The sequence below is a fragment of the Lygodium microphyllum genome, chromosome 4 (assembly GCF_053477565.2).
Source record: "Lygodium microphyllum isolate KBCC chromosome 4, Lygodium_microphyllum_v1.1.10, whole genome shotgun sequence".
NCBI classification, from domain to species: Eukaryota; Viridiplantae; Streptophyta; class Polypodiopsida; order Schizaeales; family Lygodiaceae; genus Lygodium; species Lygodium microphyllum.
In genome coordinates this window covers 143,149,713-143,168,855 of record NC_141138.1, presented here as the reverse complement: position 1 = coordinate 143,168,855, position 19,143 = coordinate 143,149,713, and the positions used below count along the sequence as shown (strand labels likewise).

General features: G+C 41.9%; 1 protein-coding gene across 4 annotated transcripts in view; it reads right to left on the bottom strand.

The window, feature by feature from the left end:
• The window catches only part of LOC148037708 (osmosensing histidine protein kinase SLN1-like), a 61,025-nt gene that overhangs the window by 25,798 nt on the left and 16,084 nt on the right, over window positions 1–19,143 (bottom strand). For all 4 annotated transcript variants that reach the window (XM_087676651.1, XM_087676650.1, XM_087676649.1 and 1 more), the window contains 2 exons: window positions 18,145–18,266; window positions 16,772–16,994 (listed from right to left, as the gene is read on the bottom strand). In XM_087676651.1, the coding sequence (XP_087532777.1) occupies window positions 16,772–16,994; window positions 18,145–18,266 (345 nt within the window). The remainder of the gene's footprint in view (window positions 1–16,771; window positions 16,995–18,144; window positions 18,267–19,143) is intronic.

Sequence of the window (19,143 nt, the reverse complement as noted above, 5' to 3'; positions counted from 1 at the left end):
TTGTAGGCAAGATTTGATAGCCATCATAATTCTAGATTTATATGGAGCTCGACCACTGAAAAAAACAACATAATCCTTATAAACATAGGAGGATCCAGCCAAAGTATGTTGTTTATACTCCACCGCACAAAATACATCCCACTTTCCAGCAAACACAACTTTCCGCAACCGATACTGCTTACTACGCAAAGAGATACCTTTCACATTCCACAAAGCAATCCTCATAATAAATCAGAAATGAGAAAACTATTGAACCACCGCTTTTCCTTTCCCTTTTACATCTATAGCTTTGGCTACCTGAAATCTTTCCATCTCCCTTCGAATTACATCTTCAAGGTCCGCCCTTTGCAAACCAGCAAGCAAAGCACGAGAGGAAAACTGTTGTTGCTATGAACGAAAAACATCCCTAGGAGGCACAAGCCTCCCTTGCATATTAAAGCGCAAAGCAGAATTGGAATTCCTTTTATCATCCCCAGTTGGAGCACGCGAAGATTGAGGGTTCATATAAAACCCCCTACCTCTGCGTTGAAAGGTCCGAGTGATAGGGTGTGGCGATGGATGGGCGGGAGCCGAACGAGATCCTTGTCTTGCATTACGTCTAACCACTGATACCCAAGAATCTTCCCGAGAAGACACATTCCGGTCGACCGAAGGGAAGTATGCTCAGGGCCCACTTGAGGAACCTCCTTTTTACCTTCATCACGACCATGTTGGGGAGGCATCTCAGGATCAGCTTGAAGCTGTTGATGTATGTGGAGAGGATGGTGATCTTGCATATCCATGTCTGAATCTATAGATCGCTACAAAACCTTCGGATTTTTGTCACATTCCGAAATAAAATGGCCCAATTGGCCACATCAGAAATAGTGTCCTGCAAAAGTACCCCATTTCAACTCATAAACCAAGGTTTGCAGTCCTAGAACTTGAAAATGAATTTTGGTCGGACGAGGTTTTCCTGTGTCCCAAAGCATGCATGCCCTGTTCCGATTGCGGGAAGCCAGGCGAGGCTCTACCAACACGTCGCCTAAGGTTCTCAAGACGAAAGGGAGGAGTCTTCAAAGATGCGCATGGAAATCAACCACCTCCACCCAAATAGGGCATGCCTGCCTCAACACCTCCTGAAACTCGGCCATGGGCCTCCAAGGGACCATGTGAACCAATTGCCCATCCAAAAACAAAGGGATGCGCTGCATGATGAATGACTGCACTTCCGAGGAGCGAAAAAGCACCTCAAAAAACCCCTTGGGACCATCATAAATCTCTTCAACAAGAGGGGCCTGCACATGCCCTGGAGCATCTTCTTGGCACCATTGAACATTTACAAGCCTAGAGAGCAGCCAGGAACGAATCCTTGTGATCAAGGGAGTCCTTCCTGTAAAATAAAAGATGGCTGCCCTCTCATGAAAGGCAACAATCTGCTATAGAACCAATTCCGTTCCCGTAACTACATCTACCCCCTTTCGGAAAAGAGTTAGCTTTACTCTCATTAGCATGAACATAATCGGACATAAGATGATTGGCAATGGCCAGCATGAATTGAAGGGACCCATCAGCCTAGACCTCTGGCTGAGGCAAATTTAGGGGGCATAATAGCGGATCTTCAATCGACATCTTCTGACGTTTCCCTATCTCATCCCCTTTTGCCAACTGACCAGAATCCTCCGCCAATGAATCCCTATCTGAATCCAGCAAAAGTTGGTCATTTCCATTCCCTAAATACTGGTCGAGAAAGGCCACATCGATACCATTTGTCTCCTGCAGATTCTCCATCACTGATCTAGATGCTAAGCATGAACTGCTTTGTCTTCCTTATTGCAAGCTTGAAGACCACAAGTGTGTGTGTCTCTCTCTCTCTCTCTCTCTCTCTCTCTCTCTCTCTCTCTCTCTCTCTCTCTCTCTCTCTTCGTGTGCAGGCAATGAGCACTCTGATCTGTGCAGGAAGTCAATCATGCTCTGCCAAATTACGTCTCTCTCTCACTACTCAACACAACAGTGCGCACAGTGTGGCGCCCAAGGGCAACAGGACACAGGGCTGATGTCTAGCGGGGCGGCAGATATAGAATACCTGGGTGTGACATGCCACTTCTTTTCGTTGGCGAAAACGGTCGAATTAGGGCTTTCTACAGCGCAGCGCATGAGCTGATCAGGACGAACATGATCAAGAGGACTCCAGGCTTCTTGCAAACCCAACAAAGTTTCATAGTAATCTAGATATTGTGTTTGTGCCAATTGGACATTGGCCGGCTCCCATCTAACAGCTAGCAACAATGGGTGAGGGAATGTGGGTACTCACAAATGGTGACTTGGATGGGCTTGCATGGGCTAACTTTCACCTTTTGACTATAGCCTAGGCTGCCCCGCAGTCCCCCCTCAACCAATCCAAGCTGAATTCAATGATCAAGGCTGAGTTCTAAGAGTTGAGATAGGAAGGACTTGGAACCAGCTGCCTATTCCTATAGGACCAAAGATGAAGTTTTACTAGAGTTGCTTCCTATATCTCTATGAGGATGGATTTATTATCCGACAACAATATATGGACAAGCACCTCTCCCATGGTATGTGGACTTCTACTAGACAGATTCACATCTCCTCCCATAGGCTGAGGACAAGAGAGAAACATGAACAGATAGTCTAGGAGAGGATATGACATGTCAGCTCTATGGCCAAGAGCCCGAGATGAAGAAGCACATATAGAGATGTACATTGTACTATAGCATACGGGCTTAAAGTGGAGGTATACATGTTTTATGGTCTTATGTGGTATTTTTTGCTCCTAACTTGTCTTTTTAGATTTGCACTAACCCTTAGGGAACCTACCTGTTGATTGGAGCAAAGACTTGGATTGTCTAGCATTCCTTATCTTGGTTATCCTTACTTGATGGCGCTTCACACTCCAAGCTAGCAAGGAATCTTCTCCCCCTAAGAGCGAGTTCCTGCCTTTCTTGAGGCGACCTTGGAGGCCATTCATTTCCCAGCTTCTCAATTGGACATGCATCTCACTCTTCTTCTTTGGGTGCTTCTCTTAACAGTCATGTGTGTCTTGTGTTGGAGCTCAGCTAGATGCAATAGTTCGAGGAGGAGTGAAAGTGACGGTTGGAGAGACTCAGAGAGGGAGAGTAAAGAACGATTAGATTTGAGTGTACCAACAATGTGTTGGTACACAAAGAATAAAATGTATTTATACTTAGGGCACGTAAGGGTGCATTCACATGTACAGCTAAATAATGTGTGTGTATTTTACACAGAAGTCAAACGGGCCTTTATCCCAACAACCTCCCGCTTAAAGGTCCAAAGTGAACCTCTAACCAACTCCCAGTAGTTGTATGCAATGCTCATGCTGAGCTTTGCTTAGACTTTTAGTGAGAACATCTGCAGGGTTATCCTATGTTTTGATCTTGGTCAATGTCATTAGACCATCTTCCAGAATCTGTCTGATAAAGTGATATCGCATATCTATATGCTTTGTGCGTGAATGATACATGGCATTCTTAGCCAGATATACAGCATTCTAGTTATCACATTCGAAAACTGCGATACCCATAGACATGCCGAGATCCTCTACAAGTCTACTCAACCATATAGCTTTCTTAGAAGCTTTAGTAGCTGATATCTATTCAGCTTCAGTACTACTCAGTGCAATGATGTTTTGCAACTTAGAACACCAAGAAACAGCCCCACCAACAACTGTAAAGACATACCCGCTGGTGGACCTACGAGTGTGCAAGTCACCTACCATGTTTGCATCACAATAAACCTGCAAACTAAGTGCACCCTACCCATAGCAAATACACTTTCTTTGTGTGCCCTTTAGATATCAAAGAATACATTTGACAACCTCCCAATGTGTTTTTCCAGGATTTGACATAAACCTACTAACAACTCCCACTGCATGAGCAATGTCCGGACGAGTAGCAACCATAGCATACATAAGAGAGCCACAAGCTTATGCATAAGGGTCTCCCTTCATAGCATTTGCTTCTATGTCATCTTTTGGGCTGTTGGCTTTACTAAGATTAAGATAAGAAGGTAAGGGTACTCTAAAAGGCTTAGCTTCAGCCATGTTAAATCTGTCCAGTACCTTTTCAATGTACTTTTCTTAAGATAAAAACAACAATTTATGCATTCTATCTCTACGAATCATCATGCCCAAAATATGCTCTGCATTCCCCAAATCTTTCATGGAGAAGGCTGATTTCAACTGATTTTTAAGAGCATCCAAGCTAGTCTTTCTTTACCCAGCTAGAAACATATCATCCACATACAAAACAAGTATGATGGGACTGCCATCTATATCCTTTTTCAAGTACAAACAATGATTTGCATGGCTGCGTGTAAACTCATGAGATAGCATAAAAGTGTCAAACTTTTTGTACCACTGTCGTGGTGCTTGCTTCACCCCATACACGCTACGTTTTAGTTTACACACCATGTGTTCTTTTCCAAGAACTACAAAGCCCTCGGGCTGTTTCATGTAAATTTCCTCATCAATGTCACCGTGCAAGAAAGTTGTTTTTACACCCATTTGGTACAACTCTAAGTCCAATTTAGCAGTGATTTCCCATCAACTGTCTTTACTTTGTAAACCCATTTGTTTGGAAGAGGCTTCCTTCCTTTGGGCAACGACACAAGATCCCAAGTATCATTTGCATATAGAGATTCAATCTCTTCCTACATAGCTAGCTCCCACTTACTGCTGAATTCGCATGACTTGGCCTCTTTGTATGTAAGAGGCTCACCCTCATCTGTAAGCATCACATAATGCAAGGAGGGATCAAACCTATGTGGTTGCCTTCTTACGCGTGTAGACCTGCGTACCCAATGATCAACATTTTCAAGAATTGGATCTACATCTCGAGGTATGTTATTTTCAGCATTTATTGGCTGCTGTAAGCCATTTTCTTCATGCTTTACAATACCTGCAATTTCATAATCAGCAGGTCTATCTTGCTGTCCATGACCTCCTTGTGGTTCTATTTGCTGTCCATCATCATTTGGCTCAAAAATAACCGGCTGATCATCAATTTCAGCCTATGGTACAGCACCATGAGGCTCATTTTCTGAAGTAATAGGTGGCGGCAAACTCTGAATTTTGACCTTTTTCATATCTTCATTTGAGGCTAAAGTACCTTTCAGCAATTTTGCCTCATTAAACACAACATTACAGCTGTGAATAATTTTCTTAGACTGAGGTAACCACACTGTGTAACCAAATTCACCCTCATCACCATAGCCCATGGAGATGCCTTTGGTGGATTTTGGGTCAAGTTTGTTTCTCAGCTCATCTCGAACATGCACAAAAGCATCATACCCAAATATGCATAAATGGTCATATGAGGCCGATTTGCTAGACCAAACCTCCTCAAGGATGCCATTATTTAAGGACCAGTTTGGAGAGCGGTTGCAATTGTGAACCGCGGTTTTGAGTGCCTCTCCCAAAAATTCATGAGGGAGATTAGCAATGGACAACATGCACCAGACTCTTTCACATAAACTCCTATTGTATCTTTCAGCCACCCCATTTCAAGAAGGGCTGTAAGGGACTGTAAGCTTCCTCTTAATTCCATGCAAGTCACAAAATGACTGGAATTCAGTAGATGTAAACTCACCCCTATTATCAATTCTCAAGCATTTCAGCTTTCTACCTGTCTAAGTGGTCACAAATGCATGAAAAGTTTTAAAAACAGCAAACACTTCACTTTTCTTTTTCAACAAGTATACCTAAATATTTTTGGAACAACCATCAATAAAAAAGACAAAATATGCAGCACCACCCAACGATTTCACGGGCATACTACATACATCAGAATGCACTAAGTCCAAGACATTGGACTTACGAGAGACACCGAAGTAAAAGAAAAATTTTATTTGCTTTCTAAACTGACACTCATTACAAAAGTCGAGCTTAGAACCTTTTTCATCAACCCTCTTCAGAGAGGTATGGACATCAAGTCCTTTCTTGCTCATATGGCCTAATCTCTTATGCCATAACTCCAAGTGATTGCAAATTTCAACAACTGCAAGAAACTTGCCATTCAAGGCTTTACAATGCAAACAATACAAAGTGCCCTTCTTGGTTCCTTTTGCTATCAGCATGGAACCCTTTTACTTTCCACAAACCACCACCAAACAGTGTAGTGTAGCCATGCAAGTCAAGCTAACCAACATATATAAAACTCTTTTTAATGCCAGGCACATATCTCACATCTTTTAACACAAGCTCTTGCCCATTGTCTAAAGATAGGTGTACAATGCCAATCCCATCAATGCTGCAAGCATGGTTGTTTCCAAGATACATCTTTCCAAAACTACCTACATTGAACATAGCAAAACACTCCAAGCAAGGAGTTACATGGAAAGAGACACCAGAGTCTACAATCCAAGTCTGAGTGACACCATCATCAACTGACAAAAGTGCATCAATCGCATCAGCCTTGGTAATCTGCATATCCTGCATGTGACATACAAGGATATCATAATCAACTGCACATAATACATCAACCTCTGTATCTGAAAGCTCCTCTATGACCACACTAGATGCCACATTGGCCTTTTCCTTGCCTTTGGCTGCCTCAGATGCATCTATCTTATCCTCCTCCTTTTTATCTCCTGCATTCTTCTTTCTCTCTTGTTCCTTCTTGTAATACCTGCAATCAGGTTACTTGTGGCCCTTCCGACCACAGTGATAGCAAGTAATGTCATTCTTTTCCTTTCCTTTGCTCTTGCTCCTATTTCTTTGTCCTACGTTTGCATTTTTCTTTTCAGCCCCTCTTACATTATAAGCTGAGTTGATGTCTTCTCCACTAGACATACGTCTAATTTCTTCATTCAAGATTGAACCCCTCACCCCATCATATGAGAGATTGGGGTTATTGCTAAGAGAAACCACCAAGGTCACCCAAGAGTCAGGCAGTGTCATGATAAAAAAGATCGCCCTCAACTTATCATCAAAGTTCAAATTTGCATCTTTGAGCCGATTTAAAATCCTTGTAAATGCACTCAAGTGGTCAGCTGCAGGCTTTGACTCATCCAGTCGCATATTCACCAACTTGCACATTAAATGCACTTGATTAACAAGTGTGGTGATCTCATAGGTAGTTTTCAGCTTCTCCCATATTGCATGACCTGTATCTAAACATTAGTGACACCCATCTTAATGTAAGCCATGGCCTTTGTGTTGACTCTAGCCCAATCTGCTTTAGACATTAGTGCGGGTTTATCTTCCTCCAAAGCATCCTCACAATCCTTTAGGAACAATATGCCCTGAATACGGTCTTTCCAAAGGTCAAAGCCATGACCATCAAACCTTTTGATTTCCATCAAACTCTTGATTTCTGAACTAGAAGAAGTTGGAGCCATTTTATCACGAACACGAGTAAATGCCCCTGAACTGCAAAAGCACAAGCTGAACCAACAAACACACTGCTGTTCTTCCTCAACCAAAAATAAATCTCTGCTGTTTGTACATGAACCAGCCACCACATGGGCAAAAATGCAGAAATTTACCAAATTCTGCACCAACCCCCAAAATTTTAGGTCCAAAAGTGCATAAATGTCCGTCAATCTGACCCAGCTGAGCAAAATTTTACCAATACATGAAAAGCCCCAAATTTATGGGATCCAATGTCAATAAAATTTTACTCAAAAGAGTAAAATTTTGACAAATTTGGTAAATCCCCCAATTTAATTGAGGTCACCACACGCAATGTCTGCAAATTCAAACCTGAATGTCACTGCCAAGCATAGACAAGATAAAATTCGAGAAAATCCCCAAAATTCCAGGCTTGAATTTGCACAAATCTAAGATCTGTGCCTCCAGTGCATGAACCCCGGTCAAAGGAAGGAATTTTAAAGGGATTTTAAAGAAAATAATGGTTTTTTATATATATTAAAAACGGAATGACGGGTCCCTTGACCTGTCAGGACTAGCGGCGCCTATTCTACCGCGTGGCTCCCATCAGTTGCGTGTTGTGTCAGCCCCGCGCTGGTCACGTTTACCAGTCGTCTGCCTCATCGCCCGACTGCTGCACGTTGTACCGTGTGGTCCCCTGCCGTCCCGCTGGGGATCTATGTCACGCTAGACCTACCGCCCGGTCCCCCAATTACCGCTTGGACTGTTCACCTGCCACTACCTGACACGCTGGTTGCCAAGAACTCCAGTTGTCTGCTGGTCATCAGCTCCGTTAACTAATCCCGTCAAATCTCGGGAAGCGTGCACTTTGTGCTCTAATACCAGTTGTCGAAGCTCAGCTAGATGCAACAGTTTGAGGAGGAGTGAAAGTGATGGTTGGAGAGACTCAAAGAGGGAGAGTAAAAGTATGATTAGATTTGAGTGTACCAACAATGTGTCAGTACACAAAGAATAAAATGTATTTATACTTGGGGCACGTAAGGGTACATTCACATGTACAGCTAAATAATGTGCGTGTATTTTACACGAAGGTCAAACGGGCCTTTATCCCAACAGTCTTGCATGGTCATCTCTTGCCTGTGAACCTCAGTCTGAGTCAAACGAGGACATTAAGAGCTCTGTCAAACAAGGACATTAGGAGCTCTAACACTGTATTTGTCTATCATTTTATGTGTTTTAGACACTTAAGATAGAGGGCACATTAGTGCATTTCTTTTTGGGCACTTTTGGCCATTTTTAGGGGTTTGAACATATTTAGGGTCTCTCCTCATTCTCTGATCTCCCTACTATTGTTTGGCACCCACACTGATGTGTAGAGTTGCATGCTGGGGCTGACTGTTGTAGCCTTGTACTTTCAACCATTGCAATCACATTATTCCTTCTCTCCTACGTTCTCTCTTTGTCTCCTCCTCTCTGTGTTCACTTTCCTCTTTCCATTGCACACCCTTGCATGGTATCAAAGCCACACATGGGAGCCGGAGATCTTGAAGAGGAACATGTTGTCCGCAACGAAACTTGCCACACATCATCCTCTCGTTCTACAAACCTTGCTTTTGGAATCAAACAAGGCAGGGCGGCTTGTTTACAGCCCTTTACTGCTGCATTTACCAGGGCAGATTTTCATTTTTGGCCTCAGGCAGCATTTGACAATCTGGGCAGCGTTATTCCTGCACCCGGGCAGCTTTTGCAGGCTGGGCGGCTTCAAACTGCACCTGGGCAGCATCATTCTGCTAGAACAGACCTATGTTTTCATGTTTTCCTCTCAGCTGGGTGGCAGCCTTTCTCTGCTGGGCGGCCTATTTTAGGCACAGATTTATTTATCTGCTGTATTTCACTGCTGGGACCATCCTACTGGCCTGCGCAGCCTGTTTTCAGACCTGGGCAGCATCTTCCTGACTTGGGTGGCAGGTAAACAGGCCTGGGAGATCATTTAGACCTCTTGGCGGCCTCTTTTTCAGCCCAGCAGCAGGGCAGATTTGCGTTTATTGCAAGTACACCTGTTTTACTCTGCATTTACTGTTCCCTCTCTCTACTCGGCATCAAGTTGTCTCTCTCACCTCACATACTCCCCATCTACACAACTGTCCATCAGTCCTTTTTGATCTACACACCAACATACCCCGTACATGTAGAGGATATCCCGATTGCAGCATTTTCTTTGTTTTCTTGCAAGTACTTTCTTGAAGGACGTTTATGGCCAATGTGTATGCTTTGGGGGATTGCATGGTTCAAGGTTGTTCACACTGACCACCATCCTATCACTCTTTCCCGTTCTATTCTTCCGGGGCTTCTAGTCCCCAATTGGCATTTATGGCAACTTTAGAGCAAGTGCCGATCCCACCCTCTCCACCTGCATCCAACAAGCTGGATGGGACAAACTATCCTCTATGGTCATGCCGCATGGAGTGTCTCCTCAACAATTATGACTTGGGATTTTGTTATTGTCCCTATACCTTGACCTACGAGGATCCTCATGATGGTGTGACAGTGGATTCGGTAGCTTTACAGGATCGGTTGAATGCCAAAGCCCGCTCTTTTCTTCCTTTAAGTTGTATGGATTCTATGCTTGTGCAAGTTCAATGTATCCGCACTGCTACAGAGGTTTGGAGGAGATTGGCATCTCTTTTCTAGATCCAAACATTTGAGGATCGATTATCTCTTGAGTTGAAGATACAACAGCTCTTTGTCGCACATTCCCCTATGATGAGGGATCACATCCACAGGATGGAGGAGATTCGGGATGAGTTTTCATTCCTTGGTTCAGACATTTCTTTGGAGGACCTAGCTGTGATGTTTCTCTCACATCTTCTGTCACCAACATGTAATGTTTTCTACACCAATCTTCTCACTTCTTGTAGCCGGGAGAGTCTTCACTTGGGAGAAGCTAGTCCCATTGGTGCTTGAGCAAGATGCATACCATAGTGAGACAGATTATTATGGAGCCCATGCACATGGCCGTGCTTATGTGGCTTTTTCTACAAGTATAGAACATGCCAAGCAAAAGATAGGGAAAAGGAAGAAGTTTGAGTCATCTTCCGACTCTAATATGTTGTTTGGGATGTACCAGAGTGCAAGTTTGCAGCACGTAATGAGGCCAAGATATCTTATCTTTGCAGAGAGCTAGCTAATGTAAACATGGATGAGGGTGATAGTATGACAGATCACCTCACACATGAGTAGTTGCTTATGTTGATGAGGTCATTCAAGATGCAGAATTAGTAAACATCACATTGAACTCGCTTCTTGAGTCATACATTGGTTTCCACACCTCTTTGATGTTGTCTTTGAGGGAGGGGCAGCAGCCCCTTACATTTGTGGAATTGGAAAGCCTCTTGCTGCAAGAGAAATAAACTCGGAAGAATATTGCATTATGTTCAAGTGATGTGGCTATGCTCTCAAAGTATAAAGGCAATGGAAAAGTCAGGCAGAATGTGAAAAATCAGCAAAAGGCTAATGCTGGACGGGCATCAAATAAGGCTGCCCAAGACACTAAAAAGTCCAAGAAAAAGGGAAAATGTCATTATTGTAAAAAGCCCGATCATTATATAGATGAATGCACAAAGCAATTGGCCAAAGAGAAGAAAAAGGACTCAAGTTTGGCTCTCCAAGAAACATCAGCCAGCAAATCTACTAATGGTGATGCTTCAGCCAACTTTGTGAAGGAGAATTATGTATTTCTTACATGCAGTTTCGATTCTTCGGTGGCTGATTTAACATTAAATGCTGCTGAAACGTAGCACACATGGTATTTTGACAATGGGGCATCAATGCATCACTTTTAGGAAGTGTCTTTTCACATCTTTGCATTCAGCCCCTACTGGAAAACATGTTACATGTACAAACAACAACAATTATGATGTATGTGGCATTGGTTCAATCATGATTACTACTGCAAATGGTTCCAATTTCATGTTTCTGAATGTTTATACATGCTTGGCACTACAAAGAATTTGTTATCTATATTGCTTTCAAGTCATCTTTGAAAATTAAAAATGCATTGTCAAAGACAAAGAGATGGATTATGCACCCGGGCTATCCAACACCCTATACATGTCAAAAGTGGATGCACTGATAGAAGCGTGGAAAACTATTGTAATAGACTATTGAACACAAGAGACAAAGGAAAGAGAAAGAGAGACACTACAAAAGAAAAGAACATTGCACCAAGAACTCAGAAGCAAAGATATGATCGGGAAATGGAGTCCATATACCAAGATATGAGAAAGTACAAAACCAATGTGAGTCACCGGCTGTGAAGGCACTCGCACCTACTCCTCTCCCTCCACCAGAACCTGTCAGATGATGAATGACAAATGATGTATAATGAGTGTGGAGGAGGAGCCTAAATAAATAGGCAAAAATAATGCCATAAATGATGATAGGTCCACCACCAATAAATGCTATAAACACCATCAAAATGACAAATGAAAAATGCCGAAAATATCTAGAATATGCCCAACCCTCTCTCGCATGCACAAACTCAACCGTGAACTAACATATCTACTAGCACCCTCTCTCAGATCGTGGGTGATCTGATACAATACAATATACAATGAGAATGTCACATCGTAGTACATACAACAAGGGCCAACAAAATAGAACCATGGATACCCAAGCAGTGGGTGCACAAGCTACCACCAAGGTTCCTCGAAGAAAACCTAATGTCAATGTTGATCATATTAGCACCTGAAAATAGAGAAGAATCATAGCAATTCTCAATATCTATCAACAATGTATCGTAGTAGCATACAAGATGATCATGTCAATGGCCAGACCGCCAAAGTGTCTCCTCATGTAAGCTCAGACTAGGAGCCAAATCTGCTCTCTGTCAAAGAACCAGCTCATCATGAACCTAGATGTCAATCCCAACTTCAAGATTTGAACCTACTAGACTTCAATCGATGCGTCAAGGAAAACCCTCTCGAGAACTTATGCACCTATATACTTATATAGATGAGGTGTACCAACCCCATCACACCACCCTCTCACACTCCTTCTCTGGCACTAGAGAGTTGTGAAGAATGACTGCATCATCTATACGAGCAACCTAGAAGGGAGACCCCTGTAGCCATCATCGAGGCCACAAAGCTAGAGCCTAAACCTAGACCTGGAGATAAGGAAGACTTGCCAAGAGAGTCATCACCCTTCATCACCATCCGCTCTTGCGCCTACTCATGCCATAAAGCTACTAATGTCCTGCAAGCTGTCCAAGGGCATCCCTTCTTGGCACAATAATAGTATGGAGACTACTTCTTCTTCCACCATATGGCCCTCTCGTCTCTTAAAACTAGAACATCCGAAGCGCCAAATGATAGCATCCTCATAGCTAAACACAACAAGTCTCCAACCAAACACTTTTAGATGAGAAAATAATGTTGACATGGTGACCATCGAGAGGAGAGGCTAGAGAAGCCGTGATGAGGGAGATACAAAGAAGATGAAGAAAGACACAGGATCTTCAAGGAGAAAAGTATGCCAAAAATATAGACTCACAAGGATTGCACAAGTTTTGTGCAGTAAAGAAAGCACATAGAGAAAAGAGCAACAATAACCAAAGTGTAGTGATGAGGACACGACAACCGGATACACATGAACCCTCTCTAAAGTTGAGCAATGTATCACAAAAAGAAAATACGAACCAAACACAACCAATAAACAGCCTGTAACTTATCACCCAACCCTGCACAAAAGCAAGAAAGTAAAACACAAAGGGTGATCAAGAAAACGCAAGCACAAATAGGACACATGCACTCGAGGGTCATCTTTATTTTGTCACCTTTATTTATGACTATCAGCATACATGGGTGTATGGGTTGAAAGTAAAATTTGATGTGTTTATACATTTTAAACATCTTGTCGCAAAGCTTGAGGCTAAAACCGGCTTGAAAGTGAAGGTACTTCACACAAACAGAGGAGGGATACATGTCTCGAGCTTTTGATACATATTTGCTTGAAAATGGTATTACCCATCAAGCCATTGCAAGAATGACACCTCAACAAAATGGTATTGCTGAAAGGAAAAATTAGACACTTATGGAGATAACTCATCGTATGTTGAAAAGCAAGGAGCTGCCACATAAGTTTTGGCTAGAAGGCCTTCAGTGTGCGAATCATGTATTAAATCGTACACCCACTAAAGCACTAAAGATGATCACACCATCTAAAGTTTGGCATGGCAAGAAACCCAAAGTTGATTGCTTTCATGTGTTTGGATGCATAGTCTATGCACGTGTTTCAAAAGAGCTTCATGAAAAGCTTAATGGCAAGGCTATAAAATGCATATTTGTTGGCTACAATTCGGAGAGCAAGGGCTATCGTTTGTATGATCCATGTATGAAGAATGTTTTTGTCAATTGGAATGTTAGATTTGCTAAAAATACTACATTTTCACATGATCAATTTGAGATGCCAGGTAACCATGACATTGGTGATATCTTTGAGGGTCTTTTGCGACTTTCTTTGGAGTTCGTGCTTGCTGTGAGTGGCCAAACAAACATAATACAACAAGCTGTGTGCTACACAACATGCTCCCGAACAATAGGGTTATGATTACGGTTTGCCTCATGCAGTGGAAGATGTGATACAACATAAAAGGGATTCTATAAATGCAACCAAAACAGTCCCTAGATGGTTGCTACACACTCTGCAAGAGACTAAAATGGATGCTCCCTTACCTCAACGCACTAGAAGGGCTACTAGGCATGTAACATATGATGCAAGGGAGACCTAGTTAGCTGATTTTATGAAAGTAGATGATTGTGATGAGTATGTGTTTATGAGCTCATTGCTAGATGATGATGAGCCTACTTCCTTGGACGAAGCTCAGCAAGATGTACATTGGATACAAGCCGTGCAAGAAAAGTTAACTCTATTGCCACTAACTCTACATGGGATCTTGTGGATTTACCACTTGGTAAGAAGGCTATTGGCACAAAATGGGTTTTAAACTCAAACACAAGGCTGACGGCACTATTGAGAAATACAAAGCATGGTTGGTAGCAAAAGGCTATGCACAAAATAAGGACATAGATTATAACGAAACCTTTGCTCTCACATCTTGTGTGAGTACGATGAGATATGTGATTGCTATGGCTGGAAATTATGGCTGGAAAGTGCATCAGTTAAACATTAAGACTCCATTTTTAAATGGGGATTTACATGAGGATGTTTATGTGTCACAACCTCCAAGGTTTGTCATTAATGGAAAAGAGCATATGGTTTGCAAGTTGCATAAAGTTCATTATGGTCTCAAACAAGCTCTTCATGCATGGTACTCTAAAATTGATATTTATTTGGCCAACAAGGGGTTCAAAAATAGTCCAACTACTCCTGCTCTATACATATAGAATAAAGGGGGGAACTTGCTGATTATCATTCTTTATGTGGATGGCATGCTACTCACTAGGCCTACAGAGGATAAAATTGCGCATTTCAAGGCTGAATTGAAACATGCATTTGCTATGTCAAATAGGGACTGCCTATACTACTATTTGGGGATTCAATCACCCAAAATCACATGGCATCATCATGTCACAATCACAGTATGTGGACAAGCTTTTACATAGGTTTAACATGCAAGATTGCCAACCTATGTGCACTCCCATGGAGCTAAGCTTAAATATGACCATGCATGATGGTAAAGAGATGTCTAATGTTACAATTTACAACGTTGTTTTATTTGTCTTTGCAACACACGCCCTAACATTCAATATACAATATCTCACATGAGCAGGTATATGCACAACCCACAAACCATACATTGGCAAGCTGTTAAGTGGATCGTCAAATATTTGCAAGGTACTTGATTACATGCATTATTATTTCCCAAGGGGAGGGACTTGCATCAATAGGCTTACAGTGATTTAGATTGTGCTGGTGATGCAGACACTAGACAGTCTACTAGTGGACATTGTTTATTTCTAAGCTACTCATGCATTTCATAGCTAAGTAAGAAACAGCCTACAATGGCTACCTCGTCTTGTGAGGCCGAGTACAAGGCAGCCTTCATGGCACAATGAAATGTGTATGGCTACGCAAATTATTGACTGATCTACATTTACCATTGAAGGGTCCTATGCCCATTCTTTCTGATAGTTAGAGTGCAATTGCAGTAGCACAAAATCCAATGTTTCATGCTCGCACGATACACATTGAGGTGCATTACCATTATGTCAAAGAGAGAATCTATGCACGAGAGATCAGCTTGATGTATGTACCCACATAGGAAAATGTTGTAGACATTTTCACCAAAGTATTATCATGCGAGAAGTTTGAGGCTTTCAAAAGTCCTTGAACTTATTTCCCTTTGATAATTGATCATCCTTGTACTTCATCACATTGGCACTGCAAGAGGTGTTAGAATTTGCCAATTTTGGGTAGTGTCCATGTAATTCATGTGGTTTGGATACTTTAATAAGTGTCAATGTAGAGTGTGCGTGTGTGTGTGTGTGTGTGTACCTAGCGTCCTTTGACATTAAAGTAGTGACACTAGGGACTAGATTAAGTTCGCCTAACTCTACATAGTTGGTGGAAGGCTGGTTAGGTCAACCCATGACCTAACTTAGTGTTGTACCTTCACTCTATCTTTCAATTCAGCAAGTACACTCTACTCTCTTACTTCAGCTCACTCACTATCACTGTCACTTGTTTCTCTCTCCTCCATAGCTAGTGCATTTTCTCACACTTAAGTTATGAGCATTAAATGTTTAATTTCCCTAGCACCAATGACACCACAAGTCATTTCCAAGGGTACATCACCCACCAGCACCTACCCACCATAACTTATCACAACTTCTACCAATGTCCCCCACTACCCAAGCTACAGTTTTGGACTGTCACCATGCCCAAATTTAACTCGCACTTCATGTGTCCACAACTTACTTGTAGGAAGTAAGGGTTATCACATGGGAGAATGGCCTGCCAGAATCTTTCTACTGTGTCTTCATTTTTTAAGTTCTCCTTTCAGCATGCACAGATATTCTCTGTGCTCAACCCTCCTGCAATCGATGCTTTCGTTTCAGCAATTAACTGGCTGATTTTGGAAAATGTAAATTGTTAACTAGCATAAGGAAAAGAATGTACTTCGTACAAGTTTAGAGAGATTGAGGCAGCAAATCCAACACCTTATTCACTTTTACTGTAGTGTCATGACTCTTTCATGTTATATTTATCTTGATCCTCCATTCTCAAGTCCTTACTGAAAAAACTACAAAAAGTACATCGATATCTGCCTTAATAACAGCCTAAATTGATCTACAGTTCAGAAGGGCTAAAAATGCTTAGCTTTGTAACTGTTAGGTTTACAATACAACCATCACACATGATGCAAGGAGAGAATGTAAGATAATATGTCAGAAAGTATACCTGCAGCATTTTCATGGTTGACCCTATTGTGTCTGAAAGATCAAATGGAACACGTTCAAGCTCCAACCGTCCTGCCTCAATTTTAGCAAGGTCAAGGATGGCATTGACAATGTGCAGGCAATCAGCTGATTGAGACACTGTTTCAAGGTGCTCGCGCTGCTCATCAGTAAGATTTGTGTCCAAGGCTAGTGAGGCCATCCCAATGATTCCATGAATTGGTGTTCTGCACAAAGAACAATATTCATTGGGACCTCTGACCCTTTAAAATGATACCATAACCGTGTACTTCAATTCAGGGAGATAAGTAAAACATTTTATTGTTTGTCTTTATATGTACTAGGAACTGCCTGACGGAATCAACCAAAAAATGGAACATGTTCATCTAACACATACATATGCAACTGGAAAGAAAAACTGATCCATCCTAATTCTGTGTTCAATCATGCAAGATTTCCATTTATATCAAAAACTGAAGCCCTTAAAAACCTACATTCAAAAGCAGGAAGGAAAAATAAATTAAAATTCCACCAAAATCTCTACATTATTGCAACCTATTTGGGCATCTGTGATTTCATGGTGACCATTGATTCTGTTATTCTGTATATAGCAAACACTTTTTCAGTAGCCTCAGGTGTGCTTGTATACTAGCCAAGGAGTCTGTACAATAGCTGCAGATGAATTGATTAGCTTTAGCACAATCCATCACATCACCATCAAATAGATTACTGAGCATGTTTGTGAAGAGAGAAAACTGAATCAATGTGTGTCCCTTAGGTTGAAAAGAGAAAACTGAATCAAGATGTGTCCCTTAGGTTACAGAGATGTTCAAGTCTATCCATGTGCAAAAGAGGAGAGTTGTAAATCTAGCATAGGGGCTGTTAACCAGGGATAGCTGCAACAGTAGACTCTATGGGTGTGGGAGGCAAGGCAAGACTAGTCAAAGTACTGTTGTCTGGCGACCATGGATTCCTAAGTTTCAGAGACATTTCCCTACCTCACTCCTAAAATGGACAAACTTCTACTTATAATACCAAGGAGATATCTTGAATTTATATAAGTTCTTGCTCCCTCCCTTATAAGCATGCATATTGACTGCATGCATACATGTGTTGCTCAAGGTAGATCAATTCCATCAATAAAGTATAGTGCAAGAGAGTAGTACCGTAAGAAACAAGTATTTTCTCAAACATCGATTATAACTGTAAACATCCTACATAACTAGCAATTTCACCGCATAAGAAACTCACGGCATGCTTATGAAAAGCATATCATTTAGCAGGTTGTTATACCAAACCAAATACAAGAGTAGCAACATGATTAGAAAGCATTTTCTTCATATAGCCATTGACAACTGAAGACTTGCATCTTTTCACCTTATTTCATGGCTCATATTTGCTAAAAACTCTGATTTTGCCCTGCTTGCCTCCTCTGCTGCTGCTTGTGATGCTTGTAACTCACGATTTGCTTCCTGCAGTTCTTTTGTTCGATCTCGGACCTTCAAAAAACCATCACATTCATACATGGATCAGAAAAACCTAAATATGCCTCCAAACTTATAGACTACATCACTTAGTTTCTTGGTAGTTAAGTTGTTGAGCTTCATATGCATTAATGTGCATGCATGATAAGGATGCACCTGAGGTATTTTTTGCTGAAAAATGAAGGGTGTGCTTGCTAACAAAGTAGAAGCGATTAACAGAATCTTCAAGGAGAAGGCCAAAAGAACAGGAAGAATGTTACACATATGAGTTACAAGGTTGGACGAAAAGGGCACTCCCAAGAGGATGCAAAGACGCTTGGCCAAAGATGGGCCCAACTAAAGTCCCAGTTATGATACAAAGAGTGAGCAAAGACAACACCAAAACACACGCCCTGATCTTGAATCCAAACATGGAAGGCCTTCCTCTTCAAAAAGGAGTGCCCTAAAGGGAAAGAAAGTGTACTAGTTGAAGACTTTATGTGTGCCTGAGTGGCCCACGAAAGGAGCACATGCCACAAGTTCCGGAGGCAAGAAATTAAGGAAATCAGTAGTGTACTGAGATGGAAGAGTGATTATCCACGAGCGTAGATTAGCATGACAGTATGCGGCATAAGAGACCTTGAAAATGTGGGTATAGAACTGCAAGGGATCCCTATGGTTGGATGCAGGTTAATCTGAGGACACATTGAAGGGAAGAGAGACTGCCACGTTCATAAAGGCATGTGGACCAGATTACCTTCAATGCAAGACTTTAGATCACCCTCAGCCATGCATAGCTAGGCCACGGAAGGGATTGAGGGGTTTGGCAATCCTATACAAAGAAGGCCTTGATAAATATCATCAATGTGGTACATAAGGATGTAGATGCAAGACATATGTGGATCAAAAGTGT